The sequence below is a fragment of the Astatotilapia calliptera genome, chromosome 5, assembly GCF_964374335.1.
Source record: "Astatotilapia calliptera chromosome 5, fAstCal68.1, whole genome shotgun sequence".
In the NCBI taxonomy this organism is placed as follows: domain Eukaryota; kingdom Metazoa; phylum Chordata; class Actinopteri; order Cichliformes; family Cichlidae; genus Astatotilapia; species Astatotilapia calliptera.
The window spans coordinates 34,480,459-34,505,548 of NC_137426.1; the positions used below are offsets into that span (position 1 = coordinate 34,480,459).

General features: G+C 41.3%; 1 protein-coding gene across 1 annotated transcript; it reads left to right on the top strand.

The window, feature by feature from the left end:
* Positions 1 to 4,683: 4,683 nt before the first annotated feature.
* slc60a1a (solute carrier family 60 member 1a) lies at positions 4,684 to 20,745 on the top strand. Its single transcript, XM_026169021.2, has 10 exons — positions 4,684 to 5,047; positions 11,095 to 11,293; positions 12,519 to 12,773; positions 16,043 to 16,166; positions 16,249 to 16,364; positions 16,935 to 17,108; positions 17,995 to 18,142; positions 19,554 to 19,624; positions 19,919 to 20,039; positions 20,371 to 20,745. Exons 1-10 carry the CDS (start codon positions 4,818 to 4,820, stop codon positions 20,421 to 20,423), a joined length of 1,491 nt encoding a protein of 496 aa, XP_026024806.1. The 5' UTR covers positions 4,684 to 4,817; the 3' UTR covers positions 20,424 to 20,745.
* Positions 20,746 to 25,090: the final 4,345 nt, after the last annotated feature.

Below are 25,090 nucleotides of genomic sequence, written 5' to 3' on the forward strand. Positions count from 1 at the left end.
GATGGCTGTGTGCTGTTTTATTGATGTCAAGGACAGTTTGAGGTCATCCTGGCTGCTAAAAAAGACCAACCCTTGATTTTTATGTTGCAGTATTGGGTATTGCTGCACATCTAATGTGAACAGTCTCACAGGCTGCAGTAGTTTTAACATGCCAAATGAGGTGTTGAGTGGGGATGGCAATTCCAAGAGGCTGTAAAAGCCTTTTTGGGTGAGTGTAGATATGTTCTAATGAAATCTACTGCCACTCCAGTTGTATTTTACTTAGCTTGAATAGATAAGTCAATCCACAGATTTACTGGCTATGTGTGCTCTCTATCCAAGTGCAAACAAACAAATGTCACTTTAAAGTGCTCATAGAGGACAGCAGTAGAGAAGCAGAGAGCTGGGTCCAAGTGTCCTTAAGTCAAGCAGGTGCTTGCTGAGCACCGTCAATGGGGTTACGCTTGTATATGAGTGAAGAGACAGACGCCATTCAAATTTTTTTCTACCTCTACAAGTGGGTGAATAGAATAATGGTACAACCATCCCAACCTCTGTTCACCTGTCAGCGTGTTAGAGCAAAGATAGACACCGAGGAGAGGAATTCAGGGCCCACCTGCAGGGACTTCAGATGGATGTATCGCTGTAGACGTTACACTTCCAACCTTCCCCTCCTCCTCCCTCAATGGCAGAAGTATTACTGTGTGTTTAGTTGTGGTAAATGAAGCTATTTTAAATATTGTAATAAAGAAAAAATAAATAATATATGTATTTTAACAGATGTTCTCATTTTTCTCAGTGAGTTTTATGATGTTAAAAAAAAGCGGAGCTCTTAAAATAAAAATAAAGAAAAAAACTGTAGATGACGTCTAAATGTTTTATAAACGATGAGTTTAGATTTTGTATAAGATGTGATATTTTGTGGGATTTGTCTACACTGTTATACAACGAGAAATTGAATGTACTGTGACCGCCATAGGCATAAAACTGATTGAATAATTGCTCACTTAATGAATCAATAAACTGCCGAAATTGTGGAGAAAACTGGTTCCAGTCTTTTTGTGTACGTTTACCATAATGCTGCTCTTGGTGGACACGATACCAAGGAGAAGAAGTAGTAACTCAGATGAACACAAGGTGGTGCTACTGGACAACTACAGGCTGTTTTTGCTGGATGAATGAAGAGAATACAAGGACAGTGACAGCTCCAGTAATTTCAGTTAACAACAATTAAACTCAGTTGTTATTATCAGTTAAGGTAAATATTGGAGGACCAGAGAACTGACTGTGACAGATAAACAGGTCCAGAGAGTGTCAGTGTCACAGGTATAATGAGTTTGTAGACCTGTAAACTGCGGCAGGAATTCAAAGAGTTGATTTAAAAGAAACAAAGACCAGACAGATGTTGTGCAGAGACGCAGGATGTGGCCACAATCCAAGTCATTCCAGAGTGTCAGTGAAACATAGAAGTCATATGACGCTCTGGATATGTTTGCAGCTTCTGTAACTGGCACAGATGGTGGCAGCAGAGAGACGCATGCAGAAGTGTGCAGACAGAAAGTAATTCCTTAATTCTCACTTTTATCCCACAGCCAGACGATGATCTGAAAACACCCACCAACCACAGTTTTTATTCCAGTATAAAACAGGAAGTGTTAGAATGGTTAAATCAGTCAGGGGTGTTGTAACAACAATAAAGAAACGCCCCGGGAAGAAAGCTTTTCTAAAGCAGATGTTTAGTTCTGTCAGTAGTCACAGATTTAATGGCATCATTGTATCGACAGCCTGTGCGATAGAGTTGTTTCACTTTTGTTTGCCATGAGATTCATCTGTTAGCAGAGTCAAGATCATCATTACTGTTTGTATGAAATAACAATTTATATGCATTTACATGTATAGAGTTATGAAGATCTCTGCTCCTTTTTGTCCTCCATGCAGTACAAACCAGTCCTGCAATTCAATTCAACTTTATCTATATATCACCAATTCACACCAACAGAGACATTATATTGTAAGGTAAAAGCCTAAAATGATAGAGATAATCAGATAACTCCCTATGAGCAATTACTTGGCAACAGTGGGAAGGAAAAACTCTCTTTTAGCAGGAAGAAGCCTCAGGCAGAAGCTTCTTCCTGCTCAGCGAGGGGAAAGCAGAGAGAGACTGAAGAGAGCGGGGAGAATGAATGTGTTTCTTAATGTAGAAACATCCGACTGTGCCCTGTATGCCATGGAAAGCATCGTAAATGAGCTATTATTTAAGGAGTTTAACAGTTTACCTTTCAGCATCCACAAGGTCAGTGGCAACCCTTGAAGAATCAGGGTTAGGGTTTAGGGGAGGTTAATATCCCCTCTTTTTACAAAATCTTCACCCGTTTGAAAAATGGTAAACCTTCGAGGCCAAAATGAACGTATGATGCTTCATTTGAAAGACACATCTTTTATAGTTACACCCTCCCACTCACAAACCCTAAAGCTAACCCTGAACATGTTACTGCTACGCATGTCTCTCAGTAAAGGAAACAATGCATTTCCACCGGAAACTGAGGGAACTGTTTCACTCTGGGGACCTATGGCTCAGATTTTTTGTTGGAAGAAATATGAGTGTAAGAAGTCCACATATAATAATAAATAAACAAAAATATTATAATTATATTTCACCAATTACTGTTCTCCTTCAGATTTTCCAAAGTCATCCAGCGGGCCAGATTGGAGTCTTTGCGGACTGTTTGACACCACAGCACTAGAGAAAGCTCTAGTTTAACCTTTTAAGTCATATTTGACATTATGTAGTCTGTGTAGGACTACAGAAGAGAAGGAAGATACAACTAAACAGTTGAGACAAGATATTGGACGACCTGCACAACTCTGAAATTGATCATACATCGGATATCGTATCTGTGTTGTAGAGGCGAGAACACGCCGCAGCAGCTGTAACTTACTTTAATAAAAAATAACTATGTTAAACCTGTAATTAGTTCTTAATTTGTATATGAAATATTTGAGATGACATATTAAAATAAAATTATTTAATAGTTATTGCAAAATATATATTTCAAAAGAGCTCACGGTGACTTTCACACTGAGGAAGGTTCCTGCTGAAGGTCAACACTGACTCTGACATAGTTTTCCTGACAGTAAAAAAGCATCTGGGCTCAAATGGATTAACTATGATTTGTTTCTTCTTCCAGTTCTATACGCCATTTAATGTCATCATCTGCATCATGTATGGGTTGTTTTTGAGGAATGTTGCTTTGAATCCTACAGGCATGCCTGCACAGCCTCCTGTAACGACAGTCACATGAGAATTCCGTCGACCCTCCAGGAAGAACCACAACAACTTTTAGACGTTTCTGTCCTCACAGAAAACGGATCTCGGATGAGACTAAACGGATCAGATCTGTCATTATCATGAGGGCGGTGCTTTCGACAGCCAATCAACGTGATTTTCACTACAAGCTCGCTGGCACAGCAGTGGAGGACGCCTCGGCTGTAGTGATGGGATTTCCGGCTCTTTTTAGAGATCCGGCTCTTTCGGTTCGACTCACTAAAAAGAGCCGGCTCTTTCGGCTCCGAACCGGCTCTTCGGGTTGTTTTGTTGCTTTAATTAATTTATTATTAACAATAATATAAAATGATGCACAAAAGGAATTACTAACGTAAAAAAAAGTGGTTTTATTTATATATGTTTATATATAAATATATGCAGTGGCCCCTAGAGACAAAGCACGTACAAACTCCAAAACACATTTCTAGCATGAACTGAACTTCCAAAGCAGAGCTACTAGATCACTTAAATTACACAACTGAAAGCACATGTGTGCATTGTTTGTGTATTTATACACAGGCACTCATATATATTCAAATAATTAAAAAAAAAAAAGTTCATTTACCTGTTACTACCACACACCAAATCTGGTCGTTGGTACTTGCTGGCTTGTGTAGCCACTAGGTAACAAAAGCTCAACACTGCGCCTAGCATCCTGGAGCACTTCTGTTGTGTTTTGTACGTGTTTTGGAGTTTTTACGTGTTTTGGAGTTTTTACGTGTTTTGGAGTTTGTACGTGTTTTGGAGTTTGTACGTGTTTCGGAGTTCGTACTTGATTTGAAGTTTGTATGTGCTTTGTCTCTAGGGGCCACCGTAAATATACTTTTATTTATTCACTCCACATAAAATGCAATAAATAAATCATATAATACAAAAATCAACTATTCACATTTTCAGCTTTTTCCTTTTACAAATTTAAAGTGAAAACAACACAAAACACTGCAAGCCACAACACAATTAAATATAAATTATAATATGAAAACAAAAAGAACATGCATATTCTCTGTCATATGGGCCTGCATGAATAAACTTTCTGAATCCTTTATCACCTGCAACCGAAAATAGCTGTGGATGATTACTATACCTTTCTAATGTGACGTTGTTGTCCCTGGCTCTCTTTCTCTCTCTCTCTCTCCCTCTGGCTCTGATCCTGTGCTACTGAGTGTAACTACCGCCCCTCCCCCCTTTGCCCAGCGTAAAGCACAAGGCTCGCGTGCAGAGTGAAGCGGAAAAAAAGTGCGAGAGAGAGAGAGTGAGAGAAAGAAAAAAAAAATACAACCCACGTGACGGCTCGCGATAAGGAGCCGGCTCGCGTCGTTCACGTCAAAGAGCCGGCTCTAAGAGCCATTTCGTTCGCGAACGACCCATCACTACTCGGCTGAGTGCTCGCACTCTGTTTACTTTGTCGGCTGGCAGTGTGTTCAGTTCAGTGTGAAGGAGCCGGCTCTGTAGATATGAGCAGCTGGCAGCTGTGAGGCCTCTCAGGACTTCCGTCTGCTCAGACGTGTTAACGATGCTGCTGGACGAGCGGATCTGGTTGCTGTTTAAGCGCCACTGGCCACAGACTCTCACCTACTGGAGCGTGTTCTTCAGCTTCGGCCTGTGCATCGCCTTCCTGGGACCCACTATCCTGGACCTGAGGTGTCAGACCCAGTCGACCCTGCAGCAGATCACCTGGGTGTTTGTCTCTCAGCAGTTCTTTCTGCTGGTGGGCAGCAGCGTGGGAGGACTGTTTAAGAAAACGTGAGTCTGGTTAGTGAACACAGGGTGTTTTCACGAGGTCTAGCTTCACATGTAAAACACCTCACCGCTCACTGTGTTTCATCCAGTGCGTCCTCTGCCAGTCATCGATGCTTTGACTTGTGTTTGTTATCAGAGCTCAGCTGTGAAAGCTGTGAATCCTCTCTCACTCTGCATGTGTGATGGGTTAGACACAAGCCCACTGGGACGGTTTCTAACAGGGTCCATGTGAACCCACACCCAAGGAGTGTGTAGGATAACATAGTTTACATGTCAGTGATGAACTTTATAATAAACAAAGGATCATATACTTCACCTTTACAGGTCCCAGCTGTGTGGCAAAGGGAGTTACTATGAACTGTTTTCAATCTGTTCCACACATTTCCTAAAAGAACCTGGTTTGTACTAAAAGCATGATATGAATAAACTGCTGGCTGCAAAGCTGAAGCCACTGACGTCAGTGGTTATAGGAGAGGCTACTCTCTCAGGTGGGTCTGTTATCAGGGTTTCTGTGACTACAAGCACAACTGCCTGCAGGAGCCTTTCTAGATACCAAAACCACAATTGTTAAACTAGTTAATATGTCTTATTAGCCTTCTGTTACATGTTGAAAACACACTTATTCACAAGGGGGTGCCACAGTGGGTGGCGTGGCATGTTTGGATCTTCAGCTTGTTAAGTTTTAGGGAGCCACTTAACCATGAAAGCAGCTAAAAAAAAGTTAAAACTTTTTAAATAAGGAAAGGAGGACGAGTTTACCTGTTAAGTTTAAGTCAGTTATGTCACTTATGTCCTCTAATTCACCTGCGTCTTCTAATTACAGGACTTACCTGCAGTGATATCAGCGTTCTTGTTCTGGCAGAATAACTGGTTCTCACATTTGAGCAGGACAGTGGTTTAGAGTTTCACAGAGTACAGAGCCAAATACAGTAACTAACCCTGTGGGTAACAAAGACGTGCCTTTGCTGATATCTCTGCTACCTTTAAAGCTTGCTTTTTGGCCCTAAAACAGAATAAAGTTACATTGTAAATAAACACATTCAAACGAGAGTTCAGGTTTATGAATGCACAGATAAAATAACTGAGCAGATGAATTATTACACCAAATGGGATTTTTTTTTCTTTTCTTTTTTTCTTTTTAGTGACTGAAGTTGAGAGTTTGCAAAATATTGTGGTCTTGATGGACGGCTCAGTATGAAATGTTTTGTTCCTGATTAACAATAGTGTTGAAATAATTTTGCAGCTAGACTTTCACCTGTGACAGTTGGACTGAATATTGTATTTGACTGGCAGATCTGTGGCATGCAAATGACAGAGTTTTGGTTCACATCTCTGTTTGAAATTTCCAGCCACTGAGCAGGAATGACAGATTGTGTGAAATGGAAATCTACATGTGTTGGGACACAATGAACATACAGTATGATGCCAAACACATTCACTCGTCTGTGACATCCCATTCTTAATCCATAGAGCTTAATATGATGTCGGCCGCTGTTTGCAGCTATAACAGCTTCACCAAGGTTTAGTTTTTGCGGGAATTTCTGACCATTTTTCCAGAATCACACTTGTGGGGCCAGACACTGATTCTCTAACTCATCCCAAACGTGTTCTGTCAGGTTGATTTGAGGCCAGTTAAGTTCTTCCACATCAAACTAACTCGTCCGTGTCTTTATGGACCTTGCTTTGTGCAGTGGTGCACAGTCATGTTTGAACAGGGAGGAGCCATCTCCAAACCGTTCCCACAAACTTGGGAGTATATAATTGTCCAAAAATTGTCCAAAATGTCTTGGTATGCTGAAGCATTAGGAGTTCCTTTCACTGAATGTTGGGTTTTTTGGTTAATGGGAAAAAGCCTTTGGAACCTTGGAACGTTCCCATGGAAGCCCAGTCTCTTTCTTATTGTTAAATCATCAAAACTGACCTTAACTGAGACAAGTGAGACTTTAGAGACATCCTGGCTGAGTTGTTCTTGATGTTTCTTTGTGCAATGATGTGTTGCTTTTAGAGATCTTTCAGCTTACTTCACTTAATACATGCATACATTTTCTACTTCAGTGAGCAGGTCTGGCAGTACTCAGGATTGTGTGGCTGTTGAACCAGAGATTAGCTTTCCAAAAAATGTAGTTAATCACAGTTAATTTATGATTGAATAAGGAGGGAACTATTAATATAAAATAATATTTACTAAAATAAATCATCATTTAAAAAACTGATTTTCTATTTACTTGGGTTATTTTTAAGATAATTAAATTTGTTTCGTGATCTTTCAATTCAATTCTTTATTTATTTGTCACATGTAGTTATAACTAGTACAACACACAGTGAAATGTTTTTTCCGGCTAAAAAGTACTCCCCCCCCGACTGTGCATCTTACTAAACTTATAATAAAAAATATCTATATAAAAGTATAAAAATGTATAATATCGTGCAAAATATTACGCTGTAATAGTTAAGAGCTATAGTGTACGTATTTACGTAAATACAGATGTAAATGATAAAATACAAATAAAAATAAGGATAAAACTCAAAAGAAAATTATATACTGTGTATGGAATTGTCCATCATGTTGTCCGATTTGTGTTTTGATTGAGGAGTCTCACTGTTTGTGGGTAAAAACTCCTCCTGAACCTTTCAGTTCTTGTTTTCAGGCTACAGAGGCGTTTCCCTGACCTCAGTGGCCTGAACAGTTTGTAAGCGGGATGGCTGGAGTCGTTAGTGATCCTGATGGCCCGGGATCTGCACCTTTCAGCGTAGATGTCCTGCAGTGTTGGTAAAGATGTTCCCATAGTGCGTTCAGCTGTGCGCACGACCCTCTGCAGGGCTTTCTGTTGCTGTACTGTGCAGTTCCCGTACCACACCGTGATGTTATTACACAGGATGCTCTCAATGACCCCGGTGTAGAATCTCCTCTGGATGTTCTTGGAGATCTTAAACCTCTTTAAACGCCTCAGATGATAGAGGCGCTGTCTGCCTTTGCTGATGAGGAAGTCCGTATGTGTGTTCCAATTAAGGTCCTCGTTGATATAAACACCGAGGTATTTAAAATTAGAGACTTTCTCCACAGGGTTTCCATTGATCTGAATTGGGGTGTGAGTTTTCTTGCCTCTCTGTCTCCTAAAATCAATCACCATCTCCTTTGTTTTGCTGATATTCATGGAGAGGTGGTTTGCCACACACCACTTTGCTAATCCGTCCACCTCGCTTCGGTAGGCCCTCTCGTCATTCCCGGAGATGAGTCCTACCACCACTGTGTCGTCAGCGAACTTCACAATGGAGTTAGTGGGGTATCTGGCCGTGCAGTCCGCGGTGTAGAGGGAATAAAGAAGAGGGCTAAGCACACATCCCTGGGGGGCCCCTATGTTCAGTGAAAGGGTATGAGAGTACACATCCCCTATTCTCACCGACTGTGGTCTCGCAGTCAAAAAGCTGTGAATCCACCTGCACAAGGATGTGCTGAATCCCAGATCCCGGAGCTTATCCGTAAGGATGTGGGGCACTATGGTGTTGAACGCTGAGCTGTAGTCTATAAACAGCATTCTCACATAGTTCCCACGTCCCTCATCTAGATGGCTCAGTGTGGTGTGCAGGACCTGTGCTACAGCATCTCCAGTGGATCTATTTGTCCGGTATGCAAACTGCAATGAGTCCAAGTCGGGAGGGAGGAAAGAACTAATAAAGGGTTTCATGAGCCTCTCAAAACATTTCATCACTACAGATGTTAGGGCCACTGGGCGATAATCATTTAGGCTGGCTGGGCGGGTGTTCTTAGGGATCGGAACAATCACTGATGTTTTAAAGCAGGTGGGAACTACCTGCTGGGCCAGGGAGGCATTGAAGATGTTAGTGAAAACTGTAGTTAGCTGATCTGCACATACTCTTAGCACACGTCCCGGTATGCTATCTGGTCCCGCTGCCTTCCTGCAGTTGGTTGCCCTCAGAGCTCTCCTCACGTCATGCTCAGAGAGTATCAGTGGTGCTGGTTCAGCAGCGGGGGCGGGTGCAGGGCTCTGAGATTGAAACTGAGGCGCCTCAAAACGCGCAAAAAAAGCATTGAGTTCGTCAGCTAACTCCGGTTTCGTACATCTCACAGTGCTGGGTTTATAATCTGTGATTGTTCGTAGCCCGTCCCATATACGTCGGGAGTCGCCATATTGGAAATGCGACTCCACCTTGTCCTTGTAACGCCTTTTAGCCGCTTTCACAGTCTTCCTTAAACCATAAGAAGCTGCTTTATAGTTGGTCATATCGCCCGATGTGAGCCCCATATTGTAGGCCGTGGTCCGTGCTTTGAGAGCTCTCCTGACAGTAGAGTCAACCCAAGGTTTTTGATTGGGAAACGTGTGAGGAAAAAGAGGAAAAACAGAAACTAGGAAGTGGGTAAATACTTTTTCACAGCGCAGTTTCAGCCTGGTACCTATCATACGGGCATGTGGAATTCTCTAAATACTGAGGAAAGGTGCTTTTTTTTCTTCACTCCTTTACCAAAGACACGCTGGACCATCCATTACGAACAGAGAGGACATAATGCTGCCGCATTCATACAAACAAACAACATAATTAATAAGTGACTTTGGTCATTATGTACATTGCTGTGTTCTCCCCTGTTACTGTTACTTGCCAATATGCTGTTAGGTGTTGAACTTTCATCAGTTTGAAGTGTATAGTTCACTTATAGATTTAACAAACTTGAAGCACTTTACAAAAGCTTTGGTGCTATAGTTAATGACCTACAGTACTGTATGTTTAAATAATCCATAAGAATTTTGGCACATTGCAAAAAGCAGTTGGAAAAATAGGCACGCATAAGGTCAAATTGTTATGCCTAAATGACTGGGTCAGAGCATCTCCAAAACTGTAACTCTTGTGGGGTTTTCCCAGTCTCTATGAAAGGGAGTCCACGGAAGGAACAGTGGTGAACCAGAGACTGAGTCATGGTTGGCCAAGTCTCAGTGATGCATGTTAGTGGTTGGCCTATGTGGTCAGATACAAGAGAAGCGCTGACCCCTGTCCACTGCCGAATGCTTACATAACCCTAACCCAGGCACCAGGATGCACTGTAGAAAGGTAATGTCAATGTTCTGCTGGGAAACCTTGGGTCCTGCCATCCATGTGGAGTTTACTTGTACCACCTAGCTAAGCATTGTCGAGGACCACGCCCACCACGATTCATGGGTGTATTCATGGGGTTTTCCCTGATGGCTGTGGCCTCTTTCAGCAGAATAATGCACCCTGCCACAAAGACAAAATGATTCAGGAACAGTGAGTTTGAAATGTTCAGCTGTGATCCAGCTTCAGCTTCTGAAAACGGGCCTGTTTGGCATGTGGCTAAAGCAAAGTCAAGTGGCTGTTAAGAGGTTAAACAGCCAACCATGTTTCTTGGACATTTGTTTTTTTAACCATTATCTTTTAGTGCACCTACACTGTTTTTTCATTATCACTGTTGAGAAAGCTCCTTTATCTTTATCGTGTCTGCTGCTCACCTTGCACACCTGCGTAGGTGAATTCATTTCCCAAAAGCTAATCCTGGATGTGTTTGTGTGCACTTTGGAAGCCTTAAACAGTACATTTATATCATTTAAAGTGGAAGCCTTTACAAACTCAGCAGGTGTGATTCATTATTTTTGCTGCTGGCTTTTCACCCTCCGGTGGTTTTTGTGAATGTCCCTGTAGCTAACAGAGGATTATCTGGGACAAGCTGAAAGAGAAGAAGGGGAATGTAAGGTGAAGATAAGATGTAGGTTTGCTGAGTGTGTGTGTGTGTGTGTGTGTGTGTGTGTGTGTGTGTGTGTGTGTGTGTGTGTGTGTGTGTGTGTGTGTGTGTGTTTGGGGGGGGTGGCTGTGATAATTTTGGCTAGGTAAATAAGTTTTAAGCGACAGACCATCAAGGTGACTTTACTGCAGCAGTAAGTAGGTGTGAATGTAGGCGGAGGATTATTGTTGGTATTTTCCTTTAGTTTTAGGTTAGTAGAGCATAGGAAGTTTATTTATTCAAACAAAACTCTATCATGTGTACACAGGATGTGTATTCTATCCTCTTTTTTTTTTTTTAGCCTTAAGTCCTCGCTCTTAGCCCTCTTCATCTGCACCCTCATCATCTCGCTGGTGTTTGCCGTCATACCACTATGTCACCACGTCATACTGCTGTCCATCGCCATGGCGCTGGCTGGCAAAGCCATGGGCGTGATCGACACCATCGCCAACCTGCAGCTAGTGAAGCTGTACCAGAAGGACTCTGCCATCTTCCTGCAGGTCACTAAGATGTTGATGTGTCTGTGTGTTTGTGTCGGTGCAGTTAAAAAGCTGCTGTCGGTCAATTTGGGGAAAAAAAAAAGAAAATCACTCTTTGACATAGCCTTGTTGAAAAAAGTAAGGGGAGTAACTGAGAATAATGGTGCCTTAATGAGCATTTTTATTTAGTCAAACAGTCACATGGTTTTGTGTCTGGATTTTCATGGATTTTATAGGTTACTCATTTGTTTACTGTTTGGATTCCTTTCATTGGGCTCATTAGGAGGCCAAACTAGGTTAAAAGGAGAGTGAATGTGTGACTTACATTCATCGTGCCAACAGAAACCAGGCGCCTGCACAGTCAGGTGAAAATCCTGTTTGCTTGTCATTGCAAATAACCCCTTATCACGCTGCCCTTGACACACCACACTAAGCCTGCACGATTATGGCAAGAATGATTATCACAATTATTTTGTTCAGTCTTGAAATTACTTTTATTTGTAGTGATTATTAACAGTCTTTAGAGACAAAGTGTCTTTTTATTGCACTGTCATTTAAATTGAATACTGCTTTCACATCTCAACGTCTGTATAAATCTTAGCACAAATATAACATCTCTTCATTATTGAGCTGAGCATCTCTTAGAAGAAAAGTAGAAAATACATGTAAGAAAAACAGAACACACCAAAATGTAGCACAAAATTAATTCAGAAGGACACTTTCACTTCATTTCACCTTTACGTTGTGCTACATTATGCTAATAAATTAGTCTTTGCAGACAAATAATATAAAGTCTGTAATTCCGTCCTGTCTCTGATGCCGTGTATTTGTTCAGACTATTCCAAGAAACTTCAAGCTGTGTGGTTCAGGGAACAGCTGTGATAATTGGTCAGCGGCTGATTTGGTCAACAGAGCATGCTTTTTAAATATCGCTTGATCGTGCTCATATGATTGTTGGAAACCAAAATTGTGATTGAGTTTAAAATTGTATTAATTGTACAGATCTGGCTGATAGAATAGAATTCAACTTTATTGTCATTGCACATGCACAGGTACAGGGCAACGAAATGCAGTTTAGTACAATGCCAGCTAAAATAAATGAATAAGTACATGCAGGGCTGGAGGAGGGTGCAATATTTTAAAAAGTAAAAACAAAACTTTTTTTTAATCTTGAAAGTTCTGACTCCTAGACTGCTAGATCCTCTTAATTTGAATAACGGAGGCTGCTGTTCGTGTCTCTTGCTAGGCCTTGCATTTCTTCACAGGCCTTGGGGCACTGGTCAGTCCCCTGGTGGCCGATCCCTTCCTGGCTGAGGACAGCTGTGTGCTGGGAGCTAACTTGACCACCAACTCATCCTCTCCCAGGAACCTACAGCATCTCCGCAGCACCCTCGCTGGCCATGGAGCAGCACTGCACACCATCTCTCACTTTCGTCTGTATACTGACGGGGTTGTCGTCACCAGGGTGTCGTATGCTTTCTGGATCATGGCTCTTATCAATGTGAGTTCAATGTGATGATCCTTGATTTCTTAATTTTTGTATATTTTTCACACTTAAATGTTTCAGATTATCAAACCAATGTAAATATTAGGCAATGATAACCCGAGAAAATACAACAGAGTTTTTAAGTGATGATTAAATACATTTTTTGGAAAGAAGGTCAATTTCTCTTACAGTAACCAGGCTTAATTACTTCCAGACCCACTGAATCAAAAAAATCCCCCTCTGGACTGATGAGATAAAAGCTGAACTTTCTGGAAGCTTTGAGTCCCTAAAACTAACACAGCATTTCATAAAAAGAACATCATACCAGCAGTCAAACATGGTGCTGGTCTAGGCCTGCTTTGCTGCTTCAGAACATGGATGACTTGCTGTAATTGGTGGAACCATGAATTCTGCCCTTCGTTTGCGAGGTGCGCCTGCTGCTTAACGGCACAGAGAGGAGAGGGCGGGGCGGCGAGGGAGTCTCTGACCGGCTGGAGCGGCATCTAATAACCAACTCGCAAAATAAAACAAAATAAAAACAAACCAACAAACACGAAAACACCAGACATTATAATACAGACTTATAATTTGCACCGATGTTTTTTCGAAATTCTGTAAACGAAAAGTGAGCGCGAGAGCCCTCGGTGCGCCTGCTCACTGCTGAAGTCAAAGTAAACTTTATTGTCATCTCCGCTACAGTCCAGTATATAGAGAGACGAGACGGCGAGGCTCCAGTTACAGCAGTGCAAGTAAACAATGTATATAAGAAGAGTAAGAAAATAAATATACACTTTAGGATTAAGGATAAAGGGATCAATAACAATTTAAAATTTGATGATTTGGGGGGGGGGGGGGCGCCAGAGGGAGTGTTCGCCCAGGGCGCCAAACAGGCTAGGACCGCCACTGCCTGAAATGATTTTCCAACAGTCTTGAAGGAGTTCCCAGAGATGCTGAGCACTTGTTGGCCTGTTTGCCTTCACTCTGTGGTCCATCTCATCCCAAACCATCTCAATTGGGTTTAGGTCAGGTGACTGTGGAGGCCAGGCCATCTGGTCTGATCTGGGGTCATTGTCCTGTTGAAAAATAAATGATGGTCCAACTAAATGCAAACTGGATAGAATGGCATGTCGCTGCAGGATGTAGGTAGCCATGCTGGTTCAGTGTGCCTTCAGTTTTGAATAAATCCCCAACAGTGTCACCAGTGAAGCACCCCACACCATCACACCTCCTTCACCATGCTTCACGGTGGGATCCATGCACGTGGAGACCATCTGTTCACCTTTTCTGCGTCGCACAAAGACACGGCAGGTGGAACCAAAGATCTCAAATTTGGACTCATCAGACCAAAGCACAGATTTCCACTGGTCTAATGTCCACTCTTTGTGTTTCTTGGCCCAAACAAATCTCTTCTGCTTGTTGCTTTTCCTTAGTAGTGGTTTCTTAGCAGCTATTTGACCATAAAGGTCTGATTCACAGTCTCCTCTGAACTTTTTGAGGCTGGTGACTTGGATGAATTTATCCTCAGCAGCAGAGCTGACTCTTGGTCTTCCTTTCCTGGGGCGGTCCTCATGTGAGCCAGTTTCCTCGTAGCACTTGATGGTTTTTGCGACTGCACTTGGGGACGCATTCAGTTTTAGAACATTTCCAGACTGACCTGACAGTAATAATAATGGATTGGATTTATATAGCGCTTTTCAAGGCACCCAAAGCGCTTTACAATTCCACTATTCAGTCACTCTCACATTCACACACTGGTGGAGGCAAGCTACGGTTGTACGGTTGCCACAGCTGCCCTGGGGCAGACTGACAGAAGCGAGGCTGCCATACCGCGCCATCGGCCCCTCTGGCCAACACCAGTAGGCAGTAGGGTAAAGTGTCTTGCCCAAGGACACAACGACCAGGACAGAGAGCCCGGGGATCGAACCGGCGACCTTCCGGTTACAGATACGCTTCCCAACCCCCTGAGCCACGGTCGCCCCTTGAGCCACGGTAGCTGATTGGTTCTTGCCATAATATGAATTCTAAGGTCGGGGGGGGGGGGGGTCCCATTTCACTGCAGGGCAACCTGCATGTGACGAATAAAGCTTTGATTGATTGATAACAGTTGTCAAATAGAGCTGTCAGCTGTGTACCAACCTGACTTCTAGATAATAGAACTGATGCTCCCAACCCCATTAAGAAAGCTTGAAATTCCAGAAATGAACCGTGACAAGGCACACCTGTCGTGATAACCATTTCAGGTGACTATATCATGATGTCACTGAGAGAAGGCCAACGGTTTGGAGCACTGTCAACAAAGCAATCTTCAACAATCTTAAACCATAATACATAGTGTTACTGATCAATTTTTTTCTTTGCTAGATAATTCCATGTATCTTGCTTCATATATTTGATGTCTTCATTTTGTATCACAATGTAGAAAGTAGTAAAAATAAAGAATAACCATTAAATGAGAAGGCGTGTCCAGACTTTTGACCGCTAGTGTACATGTGATGAATATGCAAAAAAAAAAAGTCATGAAGGGGCACATACTTTCCCATGGTACAGGACATGATGTGAATAATGCAAACACATAGTTACATAATACATGATCTTGAAAGTTAATCTAAGCTGTCTGTTGTGTGTTGTGAATAGGATCCTCTTATGAATAGAACACTGGTCAGGTGTGGTTCTGAATGAACAAAGAGCCCCTGTTTGACATGTTTGCCTCATTGTTAGTAGAGTAGTCAAACATGCTACTAGAACAGTGTAAGAAATATAATCAGCTTTCTCTTAAACACTGAATTTGTGTGTAAGTTTGTACCTAAGTTAAATGTTTAGCTTGGTCGAGTAATTAGCTCGGGGTGCTGGCGGCGAAGAAACAAAACAATCTGCACGGATTTTTAGCGTAGTTTTCTTCCCCATAATGAAATCACTGATGTATCCCATGACTAGATTTCCCGAGTAGTGCTGAACAATTTCACATGAAAATGGCTCAAATGGAAGTTAATGATATAATGACATTTCCAGATAGCACTGCTGCTCCTCAGAGTTGCCTAAACCTCTTGTTTACAGTTTATCTGGGTTAGAAGTAACAGAAGTTCAGATGAAGTAAACAGACTTCCCCATCACTGCGTGCAGCATTTTCAGAGTGTGCTGGATCAGTTTCAAGCTGACGACAAGAAAAGAAGATTGTATGTTTGTGAGAACCTCTTCTCACAAACATACAAACAAGAAGTGTTATCTCTTCATTTGGTGAACAATGTTCTCATTGTGTGTCTGTGTGTTTGTGTGTGTTTTGACAGCTCCCTGTCCCAGCGGCAGTGCTCGCATTGATGTCCCATGAGCGATTGCTGCCTTGCTCCAGAAGCAGTCCACGTCTGCTTGATGCAGACTCCAACAGGAGCCCCACGGGGGACACGGACCAAGGTAGTGCACACGTGTTTGTGTGTCTGTGTGACAACTTTGCTGAGATGAAAGTGCAGACCTCTGAGTGTGACTGTCTCCCCAGAACATGGGAGTGTTTTTAGCTGCTGTAACCCTGCCAAACTCCGGGATCGCTCTGCTACTTTCTTCATCATCCACGCTCTAGGAGGAGCTATCCTCTTTATCACAGATGGGATTATAGTAAGGCTTCCAGCTAACACCACACACAATTACACATGAACCCAAGTAAAATGGGAACAATCCAAGAATAACCTTTTACACACAAAACAGGATCGTGATATGTGAGAGCTTCAGTGCTTTTGGCTTTGCTGTATTAAAACATCATCTAATCGACTAAGACTCTGCTTAGGAGCAACACAGAGCAGTACATCGATGTGCCGTCACCGTTAAAATAGAAAGTTTGCACTTGTGACATCATGACTGTTTATTACACTGTGTTATATATTATATTGCACCCGTGTTATATTTATAGAAGCAATATCCTGGGAAGGGATATTGCTTCTATAAATGTGGTAAGAAATCATACAAAAAGAGCACCTTTACACGTCATTATTAGAGTGACCGGCTGAAGGCTGTCTGTGAATCCAGTGTAAACAGGCAATATAAAGCTTTAAGAACACGGCTCAGATATTATGGTGCCTTATTTGATCTGATTATATGTTACCAATGAGAACAGGGAAAAAAGTGAGCGACAAAGTTTGTTCCTGGGCCTGATCTAACTGACCTCCGGCCGGGTTTCTTGTCCTGCAGGGCTCTTATGCTGGCTTCGTCTACACCTACGCCGTCTCCCCTCCTCTGCTGATGGGCCATAAGATGGCAGGCTGTCTGGACAGCATATTCTGGGCCGCGATCACCGTGGGAAGACTGGCTTCAATGTACTTGTCCTACAGATACACGGCACCCAAGCTGCTCACCGTCAGTCTGGTATGGACACGTGTCTGAAGGACAAACCTGCATGAACAGAGATATCACAGGGCAGGAAAAGCAGAAGTGACCATCAGGGGTCAGGCTTTATTCCTCTTAAAGCTATAAGACGTTTGTCTTACGACAGTTCAAACCAAATATTTGAACAGGGTGGGAATGCAGCCACCGAGAAGAGGATTGTTGTCTGAGTGGGTACACACAGTGTGTCTGAGCTAACCTGGTTCAGTCTCACTTTACCACATCAGTCTGATTCATTCCACTCAGTTTCGGCATTGTAGTGTCTCTGTGGACAAGCAGTCCATTACAAACGTATAAAGGCCGTCCTGCTTGCTCTCATAAGTAAGGATTGTTATTATCAGTTTTCTGCAGTGTTAGCCTGAACATAAAGTTTGCCTTTCTCATGCAAACAGTGTTACTGGTGTTTTTTTGTCTTTATTAATTTTGTTTAACAACAACAAAATTGTATGAAATGCAAAAAAACAAATTTTCTACAGTTTCCTGGAGCCCGATGTGATTTTAAATGATCGTGTTTACAGGTTTTAACCTGTAATGGTTTCTAGTTTTGTTCGTCACAACAGGCTCTCTGTTATGTGTTGAATATCTCAGCTGGTCAAGTGTTAGACTGAAGCCGACTTTGGTTCTTTGCTGGGTTTTGGCAGCACTTAGTTCCCTTTTAACCTTTAGCAGGACTTTCCAGTGTTAGTCTAAGCTTTCAAATCCAGTCATCTGTTATTTCCACTTTACAACAGTATGTGTACATTTCCATCAACGTCTGTGCATCACCTCTCTGTTGTTCTTTCTGTTTATGTATATTTTATATTTAGTGTGTGTGTGTGTGTGTGTGCATGTGTGTGTGTGTGTGTGTGTGTGGGTGTGTGTTTCTCAGGTGGGAGTCATACTGGTTCAGTGCCTGCTGTTAATCTTCTACACCAGCTCTGTGTTTCTGTTCTTTGGCACCTGTGTGTTGGGCCTGTGCATCAGCAGTGTGTTCCCCTCTGTGTTAGCCTTCACAGAGGACATATTAGAATACAAAGGTACACACACATCGTCAGTGCCTCACAGGAGTACAGCCATCAAACAGTCATTGTTAATATTAGGCTAAGATAACCCGACGATTTCATTTATTAAAGGGAAAAGGCTTCCCAACCCTACCTGGCCCGGTATAAAAAAGTAACCTCCCCAACAGAGAGTGGCTTATGAAATTAAATTCAGTTTGTTTTGCCATAGTCTGGCCTGATTACTGCCAGACCTGTTGAATCAAAAAATAGAATCTGACCAAGTGAAGTTCTCATAGAGCAACACTTCATGCCAAAATGTAAAGAATCTCAAGAAGAGAAACAAAATCAGTCTAGAAAGGTCTTTTCTATGACTTTGAGAGAGCTAATTTCCAAAAATGGATATAATGTTGAACAGTGGTGAACCTTCACAGGAGGAAAAAATAACTCCTATCAAAATAAGAGCGCACTCGTGGCTTATTCAGGTCACAAAGGAACGCAGACAAACACGTAAAGAACAGTTAAGGTCAGCGTTCATACAGTTTGCTCACTGAAGTATTTTCATTTGTAATATTTCTGTCTTTGTTAGGATTTGTAGAAAAAGAAAACAACGGTCAGAAAGAGGACAAATACTTTTTCACTGCACCAGCGTGCATACTGCATTTGCTGCATAAGTAACCTTATATATTGTAAACCAGTAGGAAATGAGTAAAATCATTCCTGATGACACTCAGTTACAGAAAAGTTAACAGTGAAAGTGTAAAACAGAATAACTTATTTGCAAAACATATAAATACAATATTGGATGAAGAGCAGATCAAACTGTGGGCATGGAAATATGTGCTCACTTTGAATTTCATGCCACAAAGGCAGCAGAAGGAGAGATTTATAATACATGAAATTAAAACTATCACATAAAAATGTAGCATTTTTACATGTAAAAATAAAATATTGATGTTCTGTTTATAATTCGCATCATAAATAACTGTGTTTCTACAGTTCTGTTGAGGGTTTTTCCCCACATTCCTGCACTTGAGTGTAATAATTTCCCCCAAAACAGACAAAGATTGTTTAAATATACATGTTTGTCTTCAAGTATGATTTATTATTAGTTCTTAATGATCAGATCTTACTGATTAATTTATACTTTCATTAGTTTTTACAATTTCTATGTCATCCAGTTTTTATTATAATATTCAAATTAATTAAAATTTCTCGATATATTTTACATCAAGTGTTTAATATAAACAGAAACCCTGCTCTCCATGTAACACACACATATGATCATAATCTAACACATTTGTTCATTTGTTTGATTATTAATTATTATAACTTAATAATAAGCATTGATTTTTTTTTTGTTAATTAATTGCCTCATGTACACTTTTACAGCGTGCAACTTTTGTCCCATAGCTGTAGATTATTCCTGTGTGCTTATTGTGTGTTACAGGCTGTGCCACAACAGTGCTGGTAACGAGTGCCAGCACGGGGGAGATGCTGCTTCAGCTGCTTGTTGGATCGGTAAGAAAGGATTCGAGACTCTTCGCTTTCACAAAATGCTTTTACATTCAGTGTTTTATATGAATTTCTCGTTTCTTTCTGAAACATTTAAATAAGTGTAATATAATAGTGCATGTCCCCTCACTGGGGAACAGGCTTTCAGGTCACTACTGAGCATTTGTGCAGTGACTGTAGCCTGCTGTGTCTGCATGAATTAGGCTAAAGTGCCTCAATAACGTTGCTTAGTGGCTTCCCAGGGTTGACCACTGAGATCTTTGCGATTTGGAACTCAATGTGTGTTTATGTGTCCTGCAGGTGATCCACAGTCAGGGCAGCTACTCCTTCCTGCTGTGCGGTACAGTAGCATCCTTTATCGGCTTCTGCCTGTTCCTGCTGCTCCTCTATATCCAGAATATCCACAGAAGCCAGCACACAGGTAAATACATGCAGAAAGACTAAATGATTTGCCAAAACACTGGTGATGCAAAAGGCAGCCTCATGTGGCCATTAGAGGAACTGCAATTTTGGCACTTGTGCTTCAGTCACATTTTCTGCCCTGGAGGTTGCTGCCTGGACTTGTTTGGACTAATTCTGACGTTTCATTCTGGTTCTATCTGCGCTCACAGGTAGCAAACCAACAATCAAACCTCCTTTTTCATAGATTTTTTTCACCTTGACAATATCGCATCCGATGTGACGTGTCAGCCTGTGGATGTCTTTTTTTTTTCTCCTGTTTTCCTTTAGTAACCAACTCTTTTACCTCTCAGATTTGTCTCAATGCACAGACATGAAAGAGAAGCCAAAGACCGGAGACTCGTGACACACTGGAACCCAGAGAACAGAGGATACAGCAAAGGGAGAAATACTTCAGGAGAAGCTGACACTTCTTCCCCCGGGGTGGAGGGTTCACAATCACACTCCTGCGTCATGGAAATCACATGCTGAATAATTATTTGCACCCTACTTTCACAGCCTGATGATCAACAAACGGCTCAATGGATGATTAGAGTGTACACAATCATCTCTTTGAGCACATTAAACTGTGCGTTGATTAAATACGACCTCTTCAGTATGAATGTGAATGGACTCTTATAATAGGACTCGTTCGGTGGTGGAAAATAAAGATAAGATGCAGTCGGTTAGAGATCTTTTATTATTGGTTTCTCCTACTGCAATTCTTCTTATATCAACTCTTCCTCACACATCAATACGCAATACAGTCAATCCTGTGTGTGCATGTAAAGTGAGTCACTAATGGAGATTATCAGTCATCAAAAGTGGTTTTGGATGGGGCCAGACTGCAGGCCTTTCTCTGAAGTGTTTCACTTTTGAACTGGTAGATGTTACGAGCAAAGAGTTTCAATTCACTTTCACTTATATAGAATCAAATCACAACAACAGTCACCTCAAGCACTTCATAAGGTAAAGATCCTACAATAAAATAGATGGTAATCAAGTTCTTATATAGTGCTTTGCTATTCTACCTGAACAATCCAAGCACTTTATACATCATGTCTCATTCACCTAAGTGCTTTTCTTCCCTATGCTTAAGTACTTATAAGTAGTATATCCAACATTTACACACTGATGGATGCAAGCTTCTGTTTAGTAGATGACCTCTTGAGCTACAGCCACACCAGACAACAAGCAAAGTGTCAGATACCAAAAGATCTTATCTTTCAATTCAAGTGTCTTATATAGACTATATGTTATGCATATTCGACTTAACGGTTCTTTTATTCTAAAGTTTAAATTTGGTTTTGCCATATGTCATTTGAAAGGGTACTAAGTGGTGCTGTAAAGACTATTCCCACGTCTGGTAGGCCTTCAAAAGAATCCTGAGGGAGGCTGGGGAGCTCAAGTGTACCATGTTCAACATACCATTTATATTAAAATGGTTACCTGTGGTAAAACGACTCAGTATCCCAACACCTTCCATAGTTACACCTCTTTCATAGCGTGCGGCTCATAAAAATCGGTAATCCATTATCTCAGATTATTAGAATATTTTCCAAGGTCAAGCAGAAAAGTATTTACAGAAATATCTGAAAAGTATGCTCATTTAAATACTGACTGTATTGATGGAGTTCATTAGCTTGTGGGACTGCTGAGGTGTTATTAAAGCCTAGGTTGCTTTGATAGCGGTCTTCAGCTCATCTGTAGTTTGAGGTTGGGTGGTTCTTGTCTTTTTTTTCAACATGTGGAGTTCATGTGTGAGCGAGTTGGCTGGCCAGTGGGAATATGGCCAGAAAACCATTTGGTAAAGTTCTTCTGAAAAGCTAAAGTCCATCTCCATATAGCTTGTCAACAGATTAAAGCATGAAGTGTTCTGAAATGACATGGCAAAGTTTGGCTTTTGACTTTATAATAGTGGACCGACCACCACAAATACCAGCAAAGGACATGGTGCAAGAGTCATCACAGGCTTTACACTAGACTTCAAACACCTTGGACTTACTGCCTCTCCACTCTTCCTCCAGGATTTTCAAATGAAGTACAAAATTTGCTTTAATCTGAAAAGAGGACCGGATCACAGAACAAAAGTCCAGTTTGTTGTGTCCTTAGCACAGCTCAGAAGCTTCTCACACTTCATTCAGGAGCGACCTGAGGTGGCTGTAGCTCAGGAGACAGCGCAGGTCATCTGTTAATTAGAAGGTTGGTGGTTTGATCCCTGGCTGTTTCAGTCTGCATGCCAAAACACCTTTGGGCACATTAAATTCTTAATATTTGAGAGTTTATTAAGGTTCATTCTTAAAGTCTTTCAAGAGTTTTCAGTCAAGATGCTTTCACTGTTTGAACTGGACAGATCAATGTGGTAACTTAAGCACATAACCTAGTCTGGAACAACTTGTATTCAAAGTGGTGATGTAGACAATGTAGCAATGTTTTCAAGCTTGATGCTGATGCTGCTGGACTACAGCACTACTGGAATTACAACAGAGAATCGATGTATTTAGAGGCTATTCCTGATCATTTACAGTCAATAAAATTAAATTCACTTTTTCTGAGTCTGAATACGTTTAGAAAGTGAAATTCATTTAAAAGTGAAACTGATTTGTGTGAGTGTATGCGCGTGTTTGTTTCCTGGCGGACATTAAAGAAGCAGTCAGTTAGAGATCTTTTATTATTGGTCTCACCTAACTCTTTTGATATAAACACTTCCTCGCACATCAATACGCCACTTAAGACAAGCAGCTTGTAAACATTTGAAAAAAAGCATCAAACAGTTGGAGAACTGGACAATACAAAGCAAGAAGGGGCTCAATTTGTCCAAAACAAGATTTTACATTTGAAGGAAAAGTCAAGGGGGGAAAAAATAAAATAAAATCAGAATACAAAAACAAATATGTCGATGAATAAAAGGCCAAGAGGAAATTTTAAATGGAGTTGAGGTTGAGGTCACATTCCAGCTATTTCATAGTTTTTTTTCATTAAAGTTACTGCAAAAATATGCAATATAGCTTACCAATTCTATTGGGTATAAAGTCATACAAATAAATATTAAGTGGCAGTGCCTGATTACAAATTATTGTAAATTTATTTGATACACGGTAAAAGATTAAACTCTTGTTTGCCATATAAAATACCAAGTGCATAATTGTTTCCTCCCTTTGGGAAAATAGACATTTTTCAGTAAGCAAACAACATTTCAAAGAGCAACTCTGAGGCATAGAAAAGTGACAGAATCCAATACTACAGGAACCCCGAAGATTTAAGTGCAAACGTTTCATCACAACATCTGCATTTACAATATCAGCACTATTATCAAAACACATAACATAGAAAATGCAGATTTAGATTTATCCCATAAGGCTTTGATTCCCTACAAAACAAAACAAAAATGGCCAACATCGCCACGGGGCCGTCGTTGCCACCTCCTCCTAAATCCACAAGAGGAAACACATGCACAGAGAGAACATTAAATCAGAAAACCCAACATAGGAGACATCTAACTACTTGGCCATTACAAAAATAGAAATTAATCTTAAAATTCTATTTGTGTTACAGGAAAATAAAGAAGATTACACACAAACAAAAGCTTAAACAGGTCTTCTATATATATTCATATACTTTCTGAGTAGAACATTGAGAAGCAGGCTGGAAACAGACATGGCTGCCAACTTTAATACACTGCCTGATTACATTTTACATGCTGTGCATGTTGCTGTCCGTATGTACAGTAAAGCATCCAGAAGGTCACTGCGGCACATTTGAGCTGCAGTGTGCTTGTGCACAAAACATCCCTGGTGAAGTTTTACTCCAAACTTCCGGGGTTTGGTCTAAGATATGGCATAAAAGCGAAGAGGAGAGCTGTGGTATACTGTTCCATCGCTTTACCTCCATCCAGTATCGGGAGAGACGTGGGCGCGGCTGTGGTAAGGCACCATATATCACTCTGATGGACAGTGGGGTCAGTTAGTTGAGCAGAAATGAGCAGTAAGTTCCCCCACTCCCCAACATCCATCCCTGGGGTGCAAAGTCTGGTAAACACACAAAATTCAGTGTGTTTTATCCAAGTATTGTGTAAACATGTCATGTACAATTTGCATGTTTAGCATAGAAAGGTGGGATTTACCACCTTTGGGATTTCAGTCTGTCACTCAGACGTATGGCTTTAAAATCAGTGGCAAAGAAGGTGCAAACCTCTCATGGCTGATCAGCGAATAGAGGGTCCTAAGGGGGAAGGAGCTTTTCTGCAGATGAGCCACAACATGATGGCTGCTCTCATGAAGAGAGAATAATCTGGGGTGTGTTTAAAGGTACTGTGAGCGAACTGCAAACTAGTAAATCTCGGAGAAACAAGCAGATAGCTCTTACAATGGCCAGCGACAACACATATGGAACACCAAGGCTGGCGTGTGGGCTAGTAACCAACAAACCACCTTCAACTGTCTGATATAATCCCCAACACAGCAGGTGTGCACTGTGGCACATGAAGGTTCATTAGCATATGATGAGAGGTGACCATAAATGCTTTGGCTCGTCACTGCATGTTCAGATGACTAACAGCCAGTGCTGGGAACCAACAACAGCACTGACACGCCAAGCAACACGTCAGATATCAGTGAGACTGTAAAAGATGCTGGGAATGTTTCCTGGGAGAAGAATCCTTCTGGTTTCAGCTCCCACCAAAGATCAACTAATACATCAGCTCAAAGATATTACGTCTTTAAAAACACCAGCTCAGCTGACAGAATAACCCAGTATATATGATGTCTGCCATTTTTACTGCATGTTAAACAAATTGTACAGAGAAGATGGACACAGTCTCCACGACATTGCCAATTGGTTTTGGTTTAAACATTTTGAAGCCTCAGTGTTAGGAAACAAGAGGCTGTAAACATACATTTTAATGCTGTACTGGAGACTTCTCCACATCACCTGTCTTTTGCATAACTACATCAGATAATGATAAACTGGTGTTGGCACAGGTGAGCTTTCATCCATACTGAACTAATGTTATGCATATTAATCACTGAGCTTTAG